Source organism: Rhineura floridana, chromosome 19 (genome assembly GCF_030035675.1).
Source record: "Rhineura floridana isolate rRhiFlo1 chromosome 19, rRhiFlo1.hap2, whole genome shotgun sequence".
Classification (NCBI taxonomy): domain Eukaryota; kingdom Metazoa; phylum Chordata; class Lepidosauria; order Squamata; family Rhineuridae; genus Rhineura; species Rhineura floridana.
Genome location: NC_084498.1, coordinates 8,665,626 through 8,683,021, shown reverse-complemented (window position 1 = coordinate 8,683,021; position 17,396 = coordinate 8,665,626). Strand labels below are relative to the sequence as shown.

Sequence of the window (17,396 nt, the reverse complement as noted above, 5' to 3'; positions counted from 1 at the left end):
CATGGATTTCTGTTTAACAATAGCAACAACAAAAAATGCTTTCAATATAAATTAGACTAATTAAATTAACAAAACTTGGGACTAACCATGAATGGATGTCAACTCAGACCTAGCACTCAAAACAAATCCATGTGTCTCATCTAGCTGACTCCTGTTGGGGGATTGAAGGGCTCTAGTAAAACACAAAGCAGATTCCACAACCTTGAAGTCTGCCCTCCACTTGTACATCTATTAAACTACAATGGCTACACACCAATTGAATAGGTACACAACAGACTTTACTACCATGTAGACATGCAATAAGTAGCACTACACAAACTGTACTCTTCACACAGATTATGAGAACGATTTATGACATTTATTAGTCACTTTTTACTTTTAAAAATGTCTCAAAGGGATTTAAAAAGATAAAATCCAGACAAGACTGAGATGCTGCTAGTGGGTGGTTCTTCTGACCAGATGGTGGATGTCCAACCTGTCCTGGATGGGGTTGCACTCCCCCTGAAGGAGCAGGTTCGTAGCTTGGGGTTTTTCCTAGAACCATCTCTGTCACTTGAGGCTCAGGTAGCCTCGGTGGCACGAAGTGCCTTCTACCAACTTCAGTTGGTGGCCCAACTACGTCCCTATCTGGACAGGGATAACCTGGTTTCAGTTGTCCATGCTCTGGTAATCTCCAGATGAGGTTACGGCAATGCACTCTATGTGGGGCTGCCTTTGAAGACGGTTTGGAAGCTGCAGCTTGTGCAAAATGCAGCAGCCAGATTGGTAACAGTGACCAGACGGTCCGAACATATAAAACCGATTCTGGGCCACTTGCATTGGCTGCCTGTATGTTTCCGAGCTCGATTCAAGGTGCTGGTTTTGACCTATAAAGCTTTACATGGCTTGGAACCACAATACCTGATGGAATGCCTCTCCCTATATGAACCCACCCGTACACTACGTTCAAGATCAAAGGCCCTCCTCTGGGTGCCTACTCGGATGGAAGCTGGGAGTCTGGCAACAAGGGAGAGGGCCTTCTCAATGGTGGCCCCCAAATTATGGAATGATCTCCCTGACGAGGTGTGCCTGGCACCAACACAGTTATCTTTTCAGTGCCAGGTCAAGACTTTCCTCTTCTCCCAGGCATTTTAGCATGTGTTTTAAATTGTTTTATATTTTTAAATTGTGTTTTAAATTGTTTTTAAAAGGTGTGTTTTTAAATCTGTATATTTGTTTTAATGTTTTAAGTTACTGTAAACTGCCCAGAGAGCTTCGGCTATGGGGCGATATATAAGTACAATAAATAAATAAAATACAGATGAAAAATAATTAAAACCAGAAAATGTAAAACAATGTGTAATACAAAATACCTAGAATGCTCATCCAATAATAATAATGACCCCACTAAAAGATGACCACCACCATAGAGGCCAGCTTAGTTATCAGTGGCCTGAGTGAATAAAAAGGTCATAGCCTGATGTCTAAAATATCAAGTACGGTAGGGCCCCAATTTACAGCGCTTCGATAATGCAGAGGTTTTGAATTGTGTCCATGTCCCATATGTTCAGCACTTGTTCTGTTTTTGTAGCGATTTTGTGGCATGATGTGAATTGATGGCGCCTGCGTTGTCAGAGCTTGGAAACGTTCCTTTTTTAAACTACAGTTGGGCTGATGGGAATTGTAGTACCCAAGCTCTGACAACGCTCTCAGTAGCTGAGTCCAAGAAAGGCGTCAGGCACCATTTTATTATTGAGGCAGGAGGCTGAGGGCAAGCGAGCGTGCGAGCGAACAGACAAGGGGGAGAGCGAGCAAGCAAGGGAGGGATGAGCGAGGGAGGTGGCGGAGGGCAAGCGAGCATGTGAACAGGTGGGGAGAGAGCGAGCGGGCAAGGGGGGATGAGCGAGGGAGGCGGTGGAGAGCGAGTGAACAGGCAGGGGGAGGGAAAGTGGGGACGAGCGAGCGAACAGGCAGGGGGAGGGGGAGCGGGCAAGGGGGGGATGAGCAAGGAAGGCGGCGGAGGGCAAGTGAGCAGGTGCAGGCGGGCAGGCAGCTCCCTCCCTGCGATTCTGCGGTAGCACTACTCCCCCACCATAACGAGGGCGAGCAAGCGGGGGGAGGGAGAGGGCGATGCACAGAAAAGTTGAACCTCAATCAGCTATTGCAGGGGGAGCTTCAGAGGCCAAGCGCTGTCAGCTGGAGCTCCCCACACTACAGCTGATTGATGTTCCGCTTTTCGGCAATTTTCGCTTTACGGCAGGGAGTCTGGTCCCTAACCTGCCATATAAGTGGGGCCCTATTGTAATGCTTAAAATGGTGAGGGGAAACCCCCTCCACTAAGTATTAGCAACAAAAGGGTGGGGAATACAGTTTTCAGAAACAGAATAGGAATTCCTGATAGGGTCTCAGTAGTTTTTCATGGCAAAGACAGGCACTAACTAGAGGCATTCAGTAACAGCCACACCATATATTTAAAGCATATGGCTTCTCCCAAAGAATCCTGGGAACTGTGGTTTGTTAAAGGTGCTGGGAACTGGAGTTCTTCGAGGGGTAAACCACAATACCCAGGGTTCTTTGGGGGAAGTTATGCACTTTAAATCTGTGGTGTGGGATCATGTGACTTAAATCTCAATAGTCTGCTGCGGTTCTGCCAGTTGTGTAGTACAGTAGAGCCCCGCTTATACAGCGGATTCCGTTCTAGACCCCCACCGTAAAGCGGAAATCACCACAAAGCGGAACCCCATTGACTTTAATGGGGCGCATCGTGCAAAAATGCCACAAAAGCTGCAAAATCGTGTTTAAAAGGGGAGGAAAGCCGCCGCATTAGCAGAACGCCGGGAAGTGGAGCGCTGGTATGCGGGGCCCTACTGTAATGAGATTCCAGTAGAATCACCAAAAGAGAAACCCTAACTCCATATAAATACATTAGAAAGATTTTACATGACTTCCCCTTCGTTTTTTCTGTTTTTAATTAATTAAGGTATTTCATTAAATTCATATCCTGCCCTTCCTCCTAGAAGGAGCCCAGGATGGCAAACAAAAACACTCCAAAACATTTTAAAAACAAAAGACTTTAAAAACATATTAAAGCAAAGCATCTTAAATATATACATTTTAAAAAACTTTTCATTGTAGAGTTCTGAGCTGTACAGCATCCACATTTAGAGTATGCGTTGTAGCATTAAGATGCGCTATAAATTAATACAGTGAGTAACGAGATTCGATGCCGCCTAGTGACAAAGTCCTCTTGATCCAGAAGACGAGCACATAAAGCTGCAGTTGGGTAAACTGGGCAGAGCTGTGCGCGTTGCTGCGGATACCTCCCAAGCGACAAATTGTGTCCGCACCTGCGTAGTACACCACCGATTCTTCCCCCGACCTCTTCATCATGGCTCCTGCCATAAGGACTGCACTTTCCCATCGCGCCTTGCGAGAACAAACTCTCGCGATAGGAGGGCCGGACATGCGACATCTATCCCTTGCGTCGGTACGCACAGAGCCGCCATTTTGGGAAACAGTACCACGTGATTCCCAACGGCCGTCTCCTCGACCTCCTCCGCTTTGCCCCTCCCAACGGGAAAAAACCCGGGCCTAGGCCAGCACTCGACCCTGAAGCGGCAGCGATCGTGTTACTCCAGCAAGTAATGAGTCGACGCCGGGATCTGCGGAGGGGCTTCGCCGACGACGAACATTTTAGTAATATCACCCACGTCTTCCCCCCCCACCCCTCCCCTTCGCATTCCTCTGAAGCAAGGGAAGAGCGTGACGAAGCGGCGGGGCACGTGACCATGCGACGCGGCGAAAGATCGGCTGGGCGGTCCACCATGTGACCCGAGAAGAGGCGGCGAAGGAGCCTATGATGACGAGGAGGAGAAATACGCGTGCGCACCGCATTTCCCAAGGCGCGAAGGAAAGGAAGCGGGGAGGGGGTGCAAGAAGGCGAGCGATGGTCACGTGTTTGCGCAGTGGAGGTGCGCGTCGCCAGGCAGAAGAAGGAGGCGGTGACAGCAACAGTGGCTGTAGCAGCCGGGGCAGCCTGCTGAGGTCACGTGGTGTGGCGTCATCGCCGCCGCGAGCCCATCCCTCGTCGCGCGCCGCCGCGCCGCCCCCTCCCCCCTCCGCGAGAGGGGAGGGCGGGCGCGCAAAGATGGCGGCGGTGAGTTAGAAAGCGGCTGAGGCGTCAATAAGGGAGCGAAACACGGCGGAAGGATCCCGGCACAGCTTCCGAAAGACGGCCAGAGTGAGTCCGTCCTGCCTCGCTTCTTCGGTTGTGTTTTTGTTTTCTTTCTGGTCGGGGGGCGGTGAAGTGACGACCATGTTGAGGTGCCTCAGGGTCTGCCCTACCGGCCCCCGTTCTCTCTCCTTTGCTGCTCCTTGAGCTCTGGCTATTCAGGTGGAGAGAGGAAAGAAGCGCTGCGTCTCCCTGTCCCGCCACACACGCGCGCGCGCACGCCTTTCCTCAGGTGTTCTTGGAGCCCCTCACTCAAGCCTGCATGATGTTTCTCTGACCCTCCCCTCAATAACGAGCGATTAAGTTCTTTGTTGCATGGGGGGGTTCTTTTCCCAGCCCTTCAGGTTGAAGGTAGACATGAATTGGCCCAATACTGCAGACCGAGAGGGCTTTAGAGCTACACCGGTGAAGAAAGTAGATGAGCTGATGTGCCAAGAAGGGTCCTTTGCTCCTTCTTTCTTTTCCTCACACTCCTTTTCTCTCGCCCCCCCCCGCAGCCAAATCTTTTAGATTTTCTTTTTGCTCCTCGTACAAGGGGGGAATGTAATCCTTTGCTTCTTCCCCCTTCCCCATTATGATTTGAGGTTCCCACTTTGTTTATTGTTTCTGCTTGGAGATGGGGATTGTTTGTATCCCTTAGCGCAAGGGTAGGTTAATGTGGTGTTCTCCAGATACCGTTGGTCTGCGGTTCATGCTTCATCATTGGCTATGCTACCTTGGGCTGATGGGTGTTGTAGTTCAAGACATATGGTGGGCACCACATGGGTGACCTCTGGCCTAGATTCTCCATGTGGTAGGGTCTAGTTTCCACCTTATTTTAAGTAATTCTCTAACATCCCCGACCCCCCCCCCACACACAAGGCAGAGAAGGAAGGTAGTGAGGATTGAGTTTATAACTGGCTTATTCTCCATTTGTATAGCAGTGTGCAAAGTACATTAAAATATTTCAAGCATTTCTAAACAAGGCTTGCTGCCCCACTGAGTTTTAAAATCTAAATTTTAATAGTGGGGGAGACAGTAAGATTAGAGATAGGGAAGAAGCATGATTTCTTAACCTTCTGCCTCTTCCCTACTCTTAGTCTGAAAACTGGAGATCACTTTTTGGACAGATCTCCAGTATTTTGAATTAATGGGCTGGGCTGGTGCACTCTTGCTATATATTCTCTCTTTCTCATGGGATCTTTCTGCATCAGAGCAAACTTCAGTGCAGTTTGCCAGTGGCAATACCATGCTTGCAGATTGAGCTTCTTAAGTGAACTAGCAATTATGCTTGCTTCTTTTGTGTGTGAATTATGTTGTGAGTTTTTGTTGATAGTCTTTTGTCAAAGGATGCCTGGAGTTGCCTCATTGGGTGGATAAGCACTAAAGAGAATCAGTTGCCTTGTAAAATGTGGGGGAAAGCTGCAGTTTGTTCCTCCTGGCTGACTAAGCAGAAATGCTTTTTGTTCCCTTATGTTTCAAGTTCTCTTTCGATATCTCCTTAGCAAGCAGACTTAGATCTCTCATTAAAATGGAACCAATTACCGAGAGAGGTAGTGGGCTCTCCGACACTGGAGGCATTCAAGAGGCAGCTGGACAGCCATCTGTTGGGAATGCTTTGATTTGGATTCCTGCATTGAGCAGAGGGTTGGACTCGATGGCCTTGTAGGCCCCTTCCAACTCCACTATTCTATGATTCTAAAATGTAAAGGGTTTGTACAAAAACAAAGCCAGAAGCATTGTTTGGTTCTCATATACTCTGTTAGTTTCCTCCATGCTGCTTTTTAGGGGAGTATTTTAGTTGATCAGTCATTGGCATGCACTAGTGTGTGTACAACAATTACACAGCTGGTTCTAACCCAATCCGGAAGTTTATGTCCTGCACATGTGGTGTTATGTGCAAAGCTACGTTCTGGTGAACTATCTAGGAACTTTCTTGCTACATTCTGTTTTGTATTAGTGAAGGCTTTCAAGGATTTGTGGATTCAGCAGTGACTGGGAAACATTAATTTGTGAAATGGACTCAAAGTCTGTTTAACTCAAGGGTTTGCAACCTGTGGCCCTCCAGAAGCTGCTGGACTATAACTCCAATACTTGTTGACCATTAACCATGCTGGCTGGGGCTGTTGGGACGTGGAATCCAACATAATGTGGAAGGCCATATGTCCCTCAGCCCTGGTTTAACCCCATAAACGTTCTCTTGCAGAAGTTGTTGAGGAAAGCAACCTTTCTGAATCTTTTGTGAACATAGGTATATTTTTTGCCTCATAACCCAAAGAAGTATTCTATTTCAGTGGGCAGAGCAATCGTACTCAGGGGAAGCTGGTGCAAGTGGTGCTGGAGCAAAAGAAGCCAGTGTAAAATTGTGCCGCATCAAATTGCTGTTCAGAAGCCTCTGGGTTGGCTGAACGGTGGCTCACCAGGAGCTGCATGTAGGGGTTAGAAAGTAAAAGGCTGCTCTCCTAAATTCCCCTACCAGGGAGCAAGCCCTCTCCGTTGACTTCTGTATTAATTTTTTTAGACTGACCTTTTTCCCAGAGTAACTTTTGCTTGAATTGGGACCTGCTGGAGTACTCAAAGCACAAGTTGGATGTGACCTAAGTCCCCTCACCTTGGCTCCTCCCCTGACATACCCTTTTTCAGGACTTCCACCAGCTTCACTTATGCTAGTCTTTGTTGAGCTCCAGTTGAGCTAGACTGAGGGATGAGCTGGGACCAAGGCCAGCTCAGCTGGAGATCCGCCGCATCCAACTCCCCCCCCCCCAGCGAAAATGCGAGCTGGATTGTGCCCTGGGTGATGTTTATAGAAAATGGTGGCATTCAACTTAAAGGCCTGTTAAGTATGACCAGTGTAATTTTCATGGGCATTCTTGAGATTTTGTTTTAATAATGAATGTTTTATCCTTTACCTGGTTGCATATTGAAATAACTTTGATGAAATTCATCATTGGTAAATCTACAAATCCATTGAAACCATATGCATTTTTCTCCTTCTGTGACACTTTGAAGGTTAAAGGAGCTGGAGGTTGGTTTTGTTACATGTACACTTTATGTTCTTTTGTCAGTGTGCTTCATTTATTAAAAAGGTTATTTGTTTACATGACTATTAATGATCATAAAGCCTGGCTTGTGACTTGAATGCTAGGTTTATGGTGTTCATAACTATTGTGAAGTACAACTGCTACTGCCAGGTATATCCATTGTAAAATGCTGTGGTCCGTCATAACTGTTGAAGTCTCAGTACCTCCGAGGTATTGATGACTTTGGTCTCTAGCTTAGCAAGATGGAGCGTTCTGAACTTGGCTCTGAGTTGTACATCTGCCATGGTGTATGCCATTTTATGTGTTTTGGCAGAAGATACAACTTAAAAATGCATCAAATACTAAATAGAACCCATATGATATAATGCAGTGCTTTTCAGCGCTTACAGTCGTGAAACTCTTGGCCCCATCAATCTGTCAGATGAAAAGGTGTTGTGTTTTATTGCAATCTATTATAGTCCACTTAAAGAATCATTCATTTGTAAGTCAGGTTATGCAGCTTAATAAATAAATCTCGAAATTGTCCCAAGTTGGCAGAACTCTTGGGGTGTCATTCTAGCTATGTGCTCCCTTGGAGACCAGTTCAGTTCATTCAAAACTCATGGGAGATGAATCTTGCTAACAGTAAATGTGTTTTAGTACTCTCTTCATTACTGGAAACTAATGGGCCTAGGAAAGGTACCACCTTTAGCAGTTAACAGGGAAGGAGTTAATCTAATGCAAACAGTTATTGCAGTAAATGAAAGATAAACTGTGTCTCCAACATCTTGTAGCTACAGCGTTGAATGGGGACAGCCTGTAGCAACCATACCAGCTAAATAGGCCTTAACAGAAAGAAAGATGGGCTTAATAATGTCCATGTTAAGCAGAAATAAAGTAAAATATTGGGGATGATGCTAGAGAAATCAGCAAAAAAAGAAAGTAAATTGGGTAGGGTGGGTGTGGGCAATCTGTGGCACCCATGTCTTGGGGGACATAGGCATCAAGGTTTTAAGGAACTCTTGAGCAGGAGGGCCCACTAGCTGAGCAGTGGCACAGTCAGGCCTACGTTCTTGTCTACTGCTCAGAAGGCTGGTGGCAAATGCACCTCACACCACAGGGAGCTCAGTATATATGGTAGTATGTATTAGGGTGGCCTTGTTTAATATTTAATACTTGTGGTTTGCTTGTCAAAAAGGTTTCCCGTCACTGGGTTGGCGAAACAAAATGTGCAGTTGTCAGAATCTCTTCTCATTCTAACATAGTTGGAAACAGAGGTACATGTACCAAAATCTCACCACTCTTGCTAGAACATCCAGTACCCTGATTTTAAGCCTGTTTATTAGAAGCATGTCCCCATGACATAACAGTGGTTCTTGGGAGCAGGCAGTCTAATAGAAGGGAGGCTTACGATAATATTCTGTACCTAACAGGAACAGCAGCTCTTCACATAATGGGTTAGAGATGAGAGTTTAACCAACCATACTTAAATGCAGTAGCAACTTTATGAATACCTTTTTTGTGAGTTTCTGATATCCGTCAGAGCAGTCTTGAGAATTTTGTAGAAGCTGATGCTCCTTATTCTGTAACTTGTGGAAAGGAGTAGCTCAGAGGAGTATTGCCTTCTGGAGTTCTGTCAGTATACACCATTGCTGCAACTTAAGCAATCTAATCGTAAATTTGTTTTGTTTCAGAGATGGTGGAACCAGGACAAGATCTGTTGCTTGCTGCTTTGAGTGAGAGTGGAATCAGCCCAAATGACCTGTTTGATATTGATTCTACAGATATGGGTCTTGTAACCCCAGCTCCGGCTGTTCAGCAGGTTGAAAAGCCATAAAATTTAAACTAATTACAGCAATAACATTTGAATTGCCTTTATTGACCTGTGAAATACATTGTTGATACTGCGTGACTGATTAGGATGTTTGAAGCTACATATTTTGTATATACATTAAAACATGGTTGTAGTTTGGCTCTGAAGCCACATGGGTGCTGTATTAATGGGCCTATCTTCAGTTTGGCTACCAACATTCACTCTTACTCTGTTTTACATTAAGCTTCCCCAGTTCCAAGTCAATAATGTGCAGTGGTTTGAGGCAGAGTAATTGACTCTAGGAAATAAACTTTTCAGGATATATGCTGCTCATAATTGGTATAAAATTAATCTCCTTGGAAAGTTTCTCCTGTAACGTTGTAACGTCTCTGCCTGTGCTGCTCCTTCCCTTGCATAAGTCACTTGGGTCTGTCATGTCTTTCAAATTAATGGCAACAACCTAGCCTCCATCAGGCATTTCTCTTCATGTGATTGAGACCATATGGAGAGAGACAGTGGTGCCATGTGTGCTTTCCTCACCCCTACTACCCTGCCCCCTTCCTGACACTGTCCACATGTTGGAAGCTTTTTGCAGGGGAGATGGGTGTAGGCTAACCCTGTAAGCTACAGCCCTGCCCTCGCAGCAGGCTTCTCACATGGATATTTCACGGGGGAAGGGTGAGCGTGCGGGGCACCACTGTCTTTCCACATGGGGAGCTCAATTGCATAGGGAGAAATGCCTCAAGAAGGCAAATGCAATCCAGTAAAATTCACGTACATATAAATATGTACAAATACACATGTGCTGTCATCCAGACTTTGCTTAAGGTCACAGAGTAAGTTGTCAGTGTTTTTTTTATTTTCTAGAGGCAGTTTAAGTGCCCAAGTGTCTTGAGTGGAACATTTGTGTGACTATTTTATACAGCAATTGTTTATGTGTGCACATAGTATTTTATTTGGGATATATCTACAATTAAAAGTTCTCCCATGTGTTACTTAGTGGCAGCCATTCCATCAGACTGCAGAGCAGAAGAAGGAAAGCCGGGCTGTTCTACTGTCTCTGCTGAGAGACCAGTTGCCTTGAGCCTTTCTTCAGCTGTCGTCCAAGAGCAGCTATTCCATCAGACTTACTGAAATATTTCTATTTTAGCTGGTTGTTACAAAAACTAACTTTAAGAACTGATATCTGAGCTTGCTTTTTTCCTCTTCCCTGCCTGCCCCATTTTCTTTGTCCAGGCCTTCTACATTGTGAGTTTGAGGGCATGGTCCTACGACTGATTTTTAAAAACTACTCTTGGAACCTTTTTTGCTAAAGGGTGGGGTAAAAATGTATTAAATAAAAAGGGAAAGCAGGTGAGACTCTTGTCTTAAATGGATGTTTCCAAGATATATTACACAACATAACTTTATTGTCACTTTCTCTCTCTAGTCGGTACCACTTAGTACATTAGAAATGGGCCTGGAGACTGAAGCATCAGGTGCTGTTAAATCGGAACCACAGACTGCATCTTCTCCAACTGTCCTGAACATCAGGGTAAGCAAAGTGAACTCTTAAGTATGTGAGCTAAACCTTTGCCTCTGGGGTGAACTTGATATTGGGAGAAAAAAACCTGAATAAGCACAGATTTCCCTGCACGTACTTGGAGTTGCAAGACAGCTTGAGCTATTTGGAAGCAATTTTTCCCCATGGTCAAGTGTTTAAACTGCAATGCAGAGTTCAGTGTTCACTAACTTGCATAGCATGCCAATTTGTACATGAATAGTATGTCTGAGGCAAAGTCTGCTTTGGGGAGACAGTTTGCTTCGGTGTATTTTGAATCCTAGGTATTATATATCGTGTTTATTTATTTATTTATTTATTTATTAAGCTTATAAACCGCCCGACTAGCAATAGCTCTCTGGGCGGTGAACAAAGTACAGTAAAATCATAATACAATACCACAGGACATAAAAACAATCAAAAATCAATTACAACAATTTGTATAAATTTAAATTAAACTAAATTAAAATGCTTCGGTGAAAAGAAAGGTTTTCACTTGGCGCCAAAAAGAAAACAGCGTCGGCGCCAAGCACACCTCCACGGGGAGACTGTTCCACAATTCGGGGGCCACCACCGAGAAGTCCCTAGATCTTGTCACCACCCTCTGGGCCTCCCTATGAGTCGGGGCCCGGAGGAGGGCCTTCGTTGTGGAACGTAGTGTATGGGCCGGTTCATATCGGGGGAGAGGCGTTCCAACAGGTATCGTGGCCCTGCGCCGTATAAGGCTTTATAGGTTAATACCAACACTTTGAATCTAGCCCGGAAGCTTATTGGCAGCCAGTGCAAGTGAGCCAGAACAGGTGTTATGTGCTCGGACCGCTTGGTCCTTGTTAGCAGTCTGGCTGCCGCATTTTGCACTAGCTGTAGCTTCCGAACAGTCTTCAAAGGTAGCCCTACGTAGAGCGCATTGCAGTAGTCTAAGCATGAGGTTACTAGAGCATGTACCACTGATGTTTCTACTGAAAGTATTCCAAACTGCCTGCACAGTATAATAAATACTGGATTGCATGCATTGTTTTTGTGATATCAATGGAAGCTCCATTCATAGCAAAAATATTGGATGCTCCCCATTATTGAATAACGGGGGGGGGGGGGCTAAATAGTGGTGGTGTGGGTTTTCAGTAAAAATTTTGAATTGGAAAATTTTCTAGAAAAAATTGTTAAGCGTGTTAGGGTAATTTGCATAGGGTAACTTGCATTGGAAAATATTCTGATGCCCTAGAACAAGCTTGGGCACCTGTGGGCCTCCAGATGTTGCTGGACTGCAACTCTTATAATCCCTGGCCATTGGCCATGCTTGCTGGAGCTGATGGGAGTTGTAGTTGAGCAACATCTGGAGATCCCCATTCCTGTTCTAGGGAATGATTTTACTTGGCATGTTTGTTTTAAGTATATTTATTTAAATTAGTAGTCCACGTTAATTCCCCCCAATTCTTCATAGTTTCTACATGCCATTAAATGTTCATTTTTGCTGCATTATTGGCCAACTCTTGCCCGTGATATTTGTATGTACGGACTTCCCTTCTTCAGTGGTTTCATTATGATTCCAAATACTAGGTTTTTTCTGTTCAGGTATAATAATTTGGAGAGTAACCAGATGCACTAAAAGCTGAGCAGATTTTATACAGACACTTCCCCAGCTCAAGGAAAGAAATGCAATGCTGCCTTGGAATCTTGTTTGCTGAAAGTGAAATCAAAAATTTCAGTTTTAGTTTTGATTTTGTTTGCAGCGTGAGACTAAATAAGAATTTTAAATTTGGTTTCTGTTTGGCCTGCACACCTGGTGATGTGAACTCAATAACTTGATTTTTAGTTTAGATATCACATCTATGATCAGCGCTTGACAATACTAATATCAAGCTTGTGATATTCATCTTAAAATTGTAAGAATGTTTTTTCTTTTTATAGCAACCACCATCAACCACAACCTTTGTGTTGAATCAAATAAACCAGCTTCCTACTCTGGGGACTACCATAGTAATGACAAAAACAACCCCTGTCACCACTACCAGGCAGACGATCACTGTAGCAAAAATTATACAAACCAGCACCACTACCCGGCCATCAGTTGCAGCACCAACAGTACGGAACGCCCTGACTACCACAACCTCCAAGCTGAAAGATCTGCTCACAAACAATAGTCTTAATGAGCTAATGAAGCTGAAGCCACCTCCTAACATTGCTCAGCCGGTTGCAACAGCTGCAAGTAAGCGGGTTAGGAAGCCGACTGGATGGAGTATTAATTTGCGGGGAGTTGAACGGAATGGTGTAGCATTCTCATTGCAGGCTGCATACCCATTGTCTTTATGCCAGATCACCTTTCTTCAACTTGGTGGTCTCCAGATATTTTGGACTACAGCTCTTCTTTTATCATTTACCACATTGGCTGGTAGTGATGGGAGTTGGTTTAGAACATTTAGAGGGTACCAGGTTGAGGAAGATGGTGTTAGATGTTGAGCACTCAGCCTTTTGGCTACCAGAGGACATAATCCTGATGGTTTGATACAGCATCTTAAAATGAGAATTCAAGCTTAAACTGGGCAGGTCAACTTCGTTAATGTGATACTTCTAAATAACATGAAGTAAGCTTTGTAACATGTAATATGTAAGTCAGCCTTCACCAACCTGGGACCATCAAAATGTTGGACTATAAGTTCCATCAGCAACAGCCAGCATAGTTGATAGATCTTGTAGTCTAAAACATTATAGGGCACCAGGTTGGTAAAGGTTATGGTAGGGGAATTGTTGGACATGGTGTACATTAATAGTCCAGCAATGTTGTAAAGTCCACATATGAGTGTCCTTACAAGTGGAATCTTTGTTTAGAAAAATTGCTGAGGGTCTTGGCAGACAGTGTAATTATTTTTCTGCCTGTTGTAGCCATTGTGTGCTGTACTAGACACAGTATTTTAATTGTTTTTTAATTGCTTCTTTTATTTCTTATATATTGTATTTTTATATTCCATGCAGTTTGAATTGTAATACAATGTTAGAAATAAAAGAAGTAATAAAATACAATTAAACAGAAGTATGAATACTTATTGTGATGGATGTGCTGTCTCCCGTCTTCAATTGCAAATCCACAGTCATGCAGTGGACCACCTGAATGAAGCTTGTGGAGCACTGGTGGTCTATAGACCACAGTTTGGAAACCCCTAGTTTAGAGCATACTTGCTCTGTATCAACTTCTCTAAATGCAGACTGCAATGGAAAACATAGCTATGCATAAAGATCATTTTTAGGGGGGGTGCTATTTCTGTGAATGAATAGGCTTTAATGGTGAAGCAAGGTGCAAACATTTTCTTGATTAAAAGTATTTTACACTATTATTTGTCTTGAATCGCTCCAGAGAAAATTGAGTTTAGTCTTATATTCTGATCCACCAAGTTATGGCAAACTCTTTTTTTTAATTATTTTTAAAAGCACATTGACTAGCATGCAGTGTGAGGCCTCGTGGCGATGGATGTGACAGATGTGACTTAAACAATTCTCCCAAGTCTTAGAACATAACGTACACATCTGAGAATCGTTATTAGTTGTGAATACCATCATGTTTGGATGGAGAGAGATGCGCTCAATCTTGTGTTCACCTAAATAATTTTAAAATTATTGAGACCCAAAATGTTGACTTTCTTCCAGAAATAATTATAGTGTCTCCAAAGGTGGTAAACGCCACCAAACCAGGTAAGATCACTTTCACTTCTAAAACTGGGAGTAGGGCTTTCTCTCTTTAACCCACATGTGACAAATATAAGGTGATCCAGGTATACCTTTGGTGAAGGGTGTCTTCTGCAGTAGTAACATTGGTCTAACAGCCAGCAGCCTGTCTAATTTGACTGTGACAGAACCTGTTGAGAATTTTGATGTTTAGGATTGACCTTCAGCTATAGAGAGATGATTTGACTATACCCTAGAAATTTTTATTTGTTAAATGTTAACCTGGAAATTTCTTTTTGCAGCTGATATAAGCAATGGTACTGTAAAAAAGGAGGCATCCACTAAAGAAGTAGCAAGAATATGGATAAAAGACCTGAAAATGAGAAGCTTTTCTCCAACAATGGTAGGGGCAACTTTTTAAGCAATGGTGTTTATATTGCTCTCTAACAGACTACTGCTCCTGAAAATTTGGATTCCCCCCAAAAAAACACAAACAAAAGGGTTTCTGAAGGAGTGCTGCTCCTATAACAAATCTTCCCACTCTTTAAGATCTACTGAGGTTTCCCCCCCACATCCAGTTGTCAGATAGGCCTTGACTCCAGTAGTCTCCCTTTCTGTTGTGGCACCCTGATTTTGGAACTCCCTACCCAGTTATATTTGTCAGTTGCCTACAACTGCTACAGTTTAATTATAAATGTTTGTTTACCTTATCCCAGGCTGCATCTTTGTTGGAATTGTTTTTATGATATTTTAAACTTTAAAAAAAGGTTTTTTTAAGATGTTTTGTTCTTAATGTTTTATAGAAGTTTTTAGTGTTTTGTAATTTGTTTGCCACCCTGGGAGGAAGGGCAGAACAAAATTTATCAATAACAATAATAATGCTCAACCCTTTGTGGTGGTCTTGATCCATATTTGATCAGTTAGCAATAGTCTTCCAGATACGTTTTTTTAAAACCTTGGGTTTTGATCAGTTTTGCTGCATGTTGGCATAATGTTTTATTTTTAATGTTTTGTTTGTGGTGTGTTGGATTGTTTTATATGTTAAGCCTCTTCAGAGACCCTGTTTGCATCAAAATATTTAATATTAAAATATTTGATATAGATTTATTAATAAGAGCTGATTCACACTTGAATCTTCATCGGCTAGAACATCAAGTGATAGTTTACATCACTGCATGAGCAATTGTGATACAACAAACCACAGTTTTTTGAATCGCTCCAAGCATTATTTTTCAGTGGAATTGGTTAACCCATTCTATTGCACGTAATTGTATGCTATTACAGTGGTGTGTGGACCGAGAAGCTCCCAAGAGTTTCCCAGTTCTCCAGTTGTACATCTACATGGGAGTTCATTTCAGATAGATGTTTCCAAGTCTGAGAAAAACCATACTTTATATGAGTGAAAGTGCTTCGGTGTCACTAAGGTATCTAGACTATGCAAGGTCTTGGAGTGTTTCACCACCATCTGTAAGGGAAGTGAGGGATGTAGTTCTGGTTGGCTAAAACCTTTAAAGGAGTGCCTTAAGAAAAAAAAAATCTGCTCAAATAGTGAGGTTGATTTATAGAATGTTTCTGTAATCAGAATGCCCAAAACACAGTACTTTTAAATACGGAACAGTACTTTCTTTTGGTGTAGCAGAATCTGATCAGTTTTTAGCTTTCCTATTCCTGTATTAATACAATGTACAAATGCAAATCTTTGTTGCAGAAAGTGCCAGTAGCAAAAGAAGAAGAAGAACCTGAAGAAGAAGATGAAGAAGAAATGGGTCATGCAGACACGTATGCTGAGTACATGCCCATAAAACGTATGTTATATAAATTGCTCCTTTAAAATTACTCTTAATACACAGATATAAATTATAGAGCTTATAAAGCAGAAATATGTTCTGTGTAAGTAGATAATGGTTGTAGTATGTGTTTACATATGCCTGCCTAAGCCTTTTCATTTGAAGTCTGGATCTCCGCTTCAAGCAACAAATCTCTAGATGTCTGGCAGCCCAAAGTTACATAAATGGAATTCCAGTCAAACAGGGCTCCCCCCCTACATTGTCGTCTCCCCCAGCAAAGGCCCAGGAATGATCAGGGGGGCTGATCAAGGGGAATTGCAGGAATTTAGGAGAGGGGATTCCTTGCACTGGCAGAATTGCCTTTGTGCTTGTCCAGGGCATCTTTTGGAATACCACTCACTGGATTATTTCTTCAAGATACATTCATCAGTTGTTTTCTCCTAAACTGAGGCTTGTATTTGGCCTTCCTTTATATATTTGGACACAAAGAAATAGCAGCAGGCAGCCTGAGTAGTCCAGAGGGATTTTTAAAAAAAATATAGTATATTCTGCCTCTCTTCCATCATGGAGCTCAAGGTGACATAGTAGGGTTGTTTCATGTATGATGCTTAGCTTCAGCAAGTTGGCTGCACCATGTGCCTTAAGACAATGTGATTGCTTTGCAGGCAGCTAATTTTAGCAGGGCTGCTTTAGTTCCTTGGGTTTTCTCCAAGATATGGGGTAAGGTGTGTATAAATCATGAGTCATATTGAGAGAGAACAAATGCTAGTCCCTGTCCTTTACTTTGTAAACCCTTTTAAACAGTTCATGCTGCTCTTGTCTGTTAACAGCCTTGTATTTGGGGCTGTCCTTAGCTTTAGGTTTACTGAGAGTAATGGTTTGAACTGGATTCGCTACAAGTTTGCTCTTACTGAAGTACCTTGTGATAGGATGTTGCCTAGAATTTTTATAGGACTAATCCACCTACCTTTTCCAAACAGTAAAAATTGGTCTGCGTCATCCTGATCCAGTGGTAGAAACCAGCTCTCTCTCCAGTGTTACCCCTCCGGAAGTTTGGTACAAGTCTTCAATTCCTGAAGAGAGTATTGATAATGGCTGGCTGTCAGCATTGCAACTTGAAGCAATCACATATGCAGCCCAGGTATGTCACAGTTTCATGTTTTACTTCAAACTCACATTGCTTCAAGGGGTTGAAGGGTGACTTCTGCTATACTGAATCTGTTTTGTGCTTTTTGTAACTTTCTGCAGCAACATGAAACATTCCTACCTAATGGAGACAGAGCTGGTTTCTTGATAGGTGATGGTGCAGGCGTAGGAAAAGGAAGGACCATAGCTGGAATAATTTATGAAAACTACCTCTTAGGTAGAAAAAGGGCAGTATGGTAAGTAG

The 17,396-nt window shown here is 43.2% G+C and overlaps 1 protein-coding gene across 2 annotated transcripts in view; it reads left to right on the top strand.

The window, feature by feature from the left end:
• Nucleotides 1–3,727: 3,727 nt before the first annotated feature.
• Nucleotides 3,728–17,396, top strand: part of SBNO1 (strawberry notch homolog 1) — a 49,710-nt gene continuing 36,041 nt past the window's right edge. The window contains exons 1-9 of one of the 2 annotated variants that reach the window (XM_061602461.1): nucleotides 3,728–4,219; nucleotides 8,904–9,031; nucleotides 10,452–10,556; nucleotides 12,471–12,768; nucleotides 14,202–14,246; nucleotides 14,522–14,622; nucleotides 15,928–16,024; nucleotides 16,987–17,147; nucleotides 17,255–17,388. In XM_061602461.1, coding sequence (XP_061458445.1) covers nucleotides 8,906–9,031; nucleotides 10,452–10,556; nucleotides 12,471–12,768; nucleotides 14,202–14,246; nucleotides 14,522–14,622; nucleotides 15,928–16,024; nucleotides 16,987–17,147; nucleotides 17,255–17,388 — 1,067 coding nt within the window. In that variant the 5' untranslated portion in view covers nucleotides 3,728–4,219; nucleotides 8,904–8,905. The remainder of the gene's footprint in view (nucleotides 4,220–8,903; nucleotides 9,032–10,451; nucleotides 10,557–12,470; nucleotides 12,769–14,201; nucleotides 14,247–14,521; nucleotides 14,623–15,927; nucleotides 16,025–16,986; nucleotides 17,148–17,254; nucleotides 17,389–17,396) is intronic. The other variant, XM_061602462.1, reaches the window with a different exon arrangement.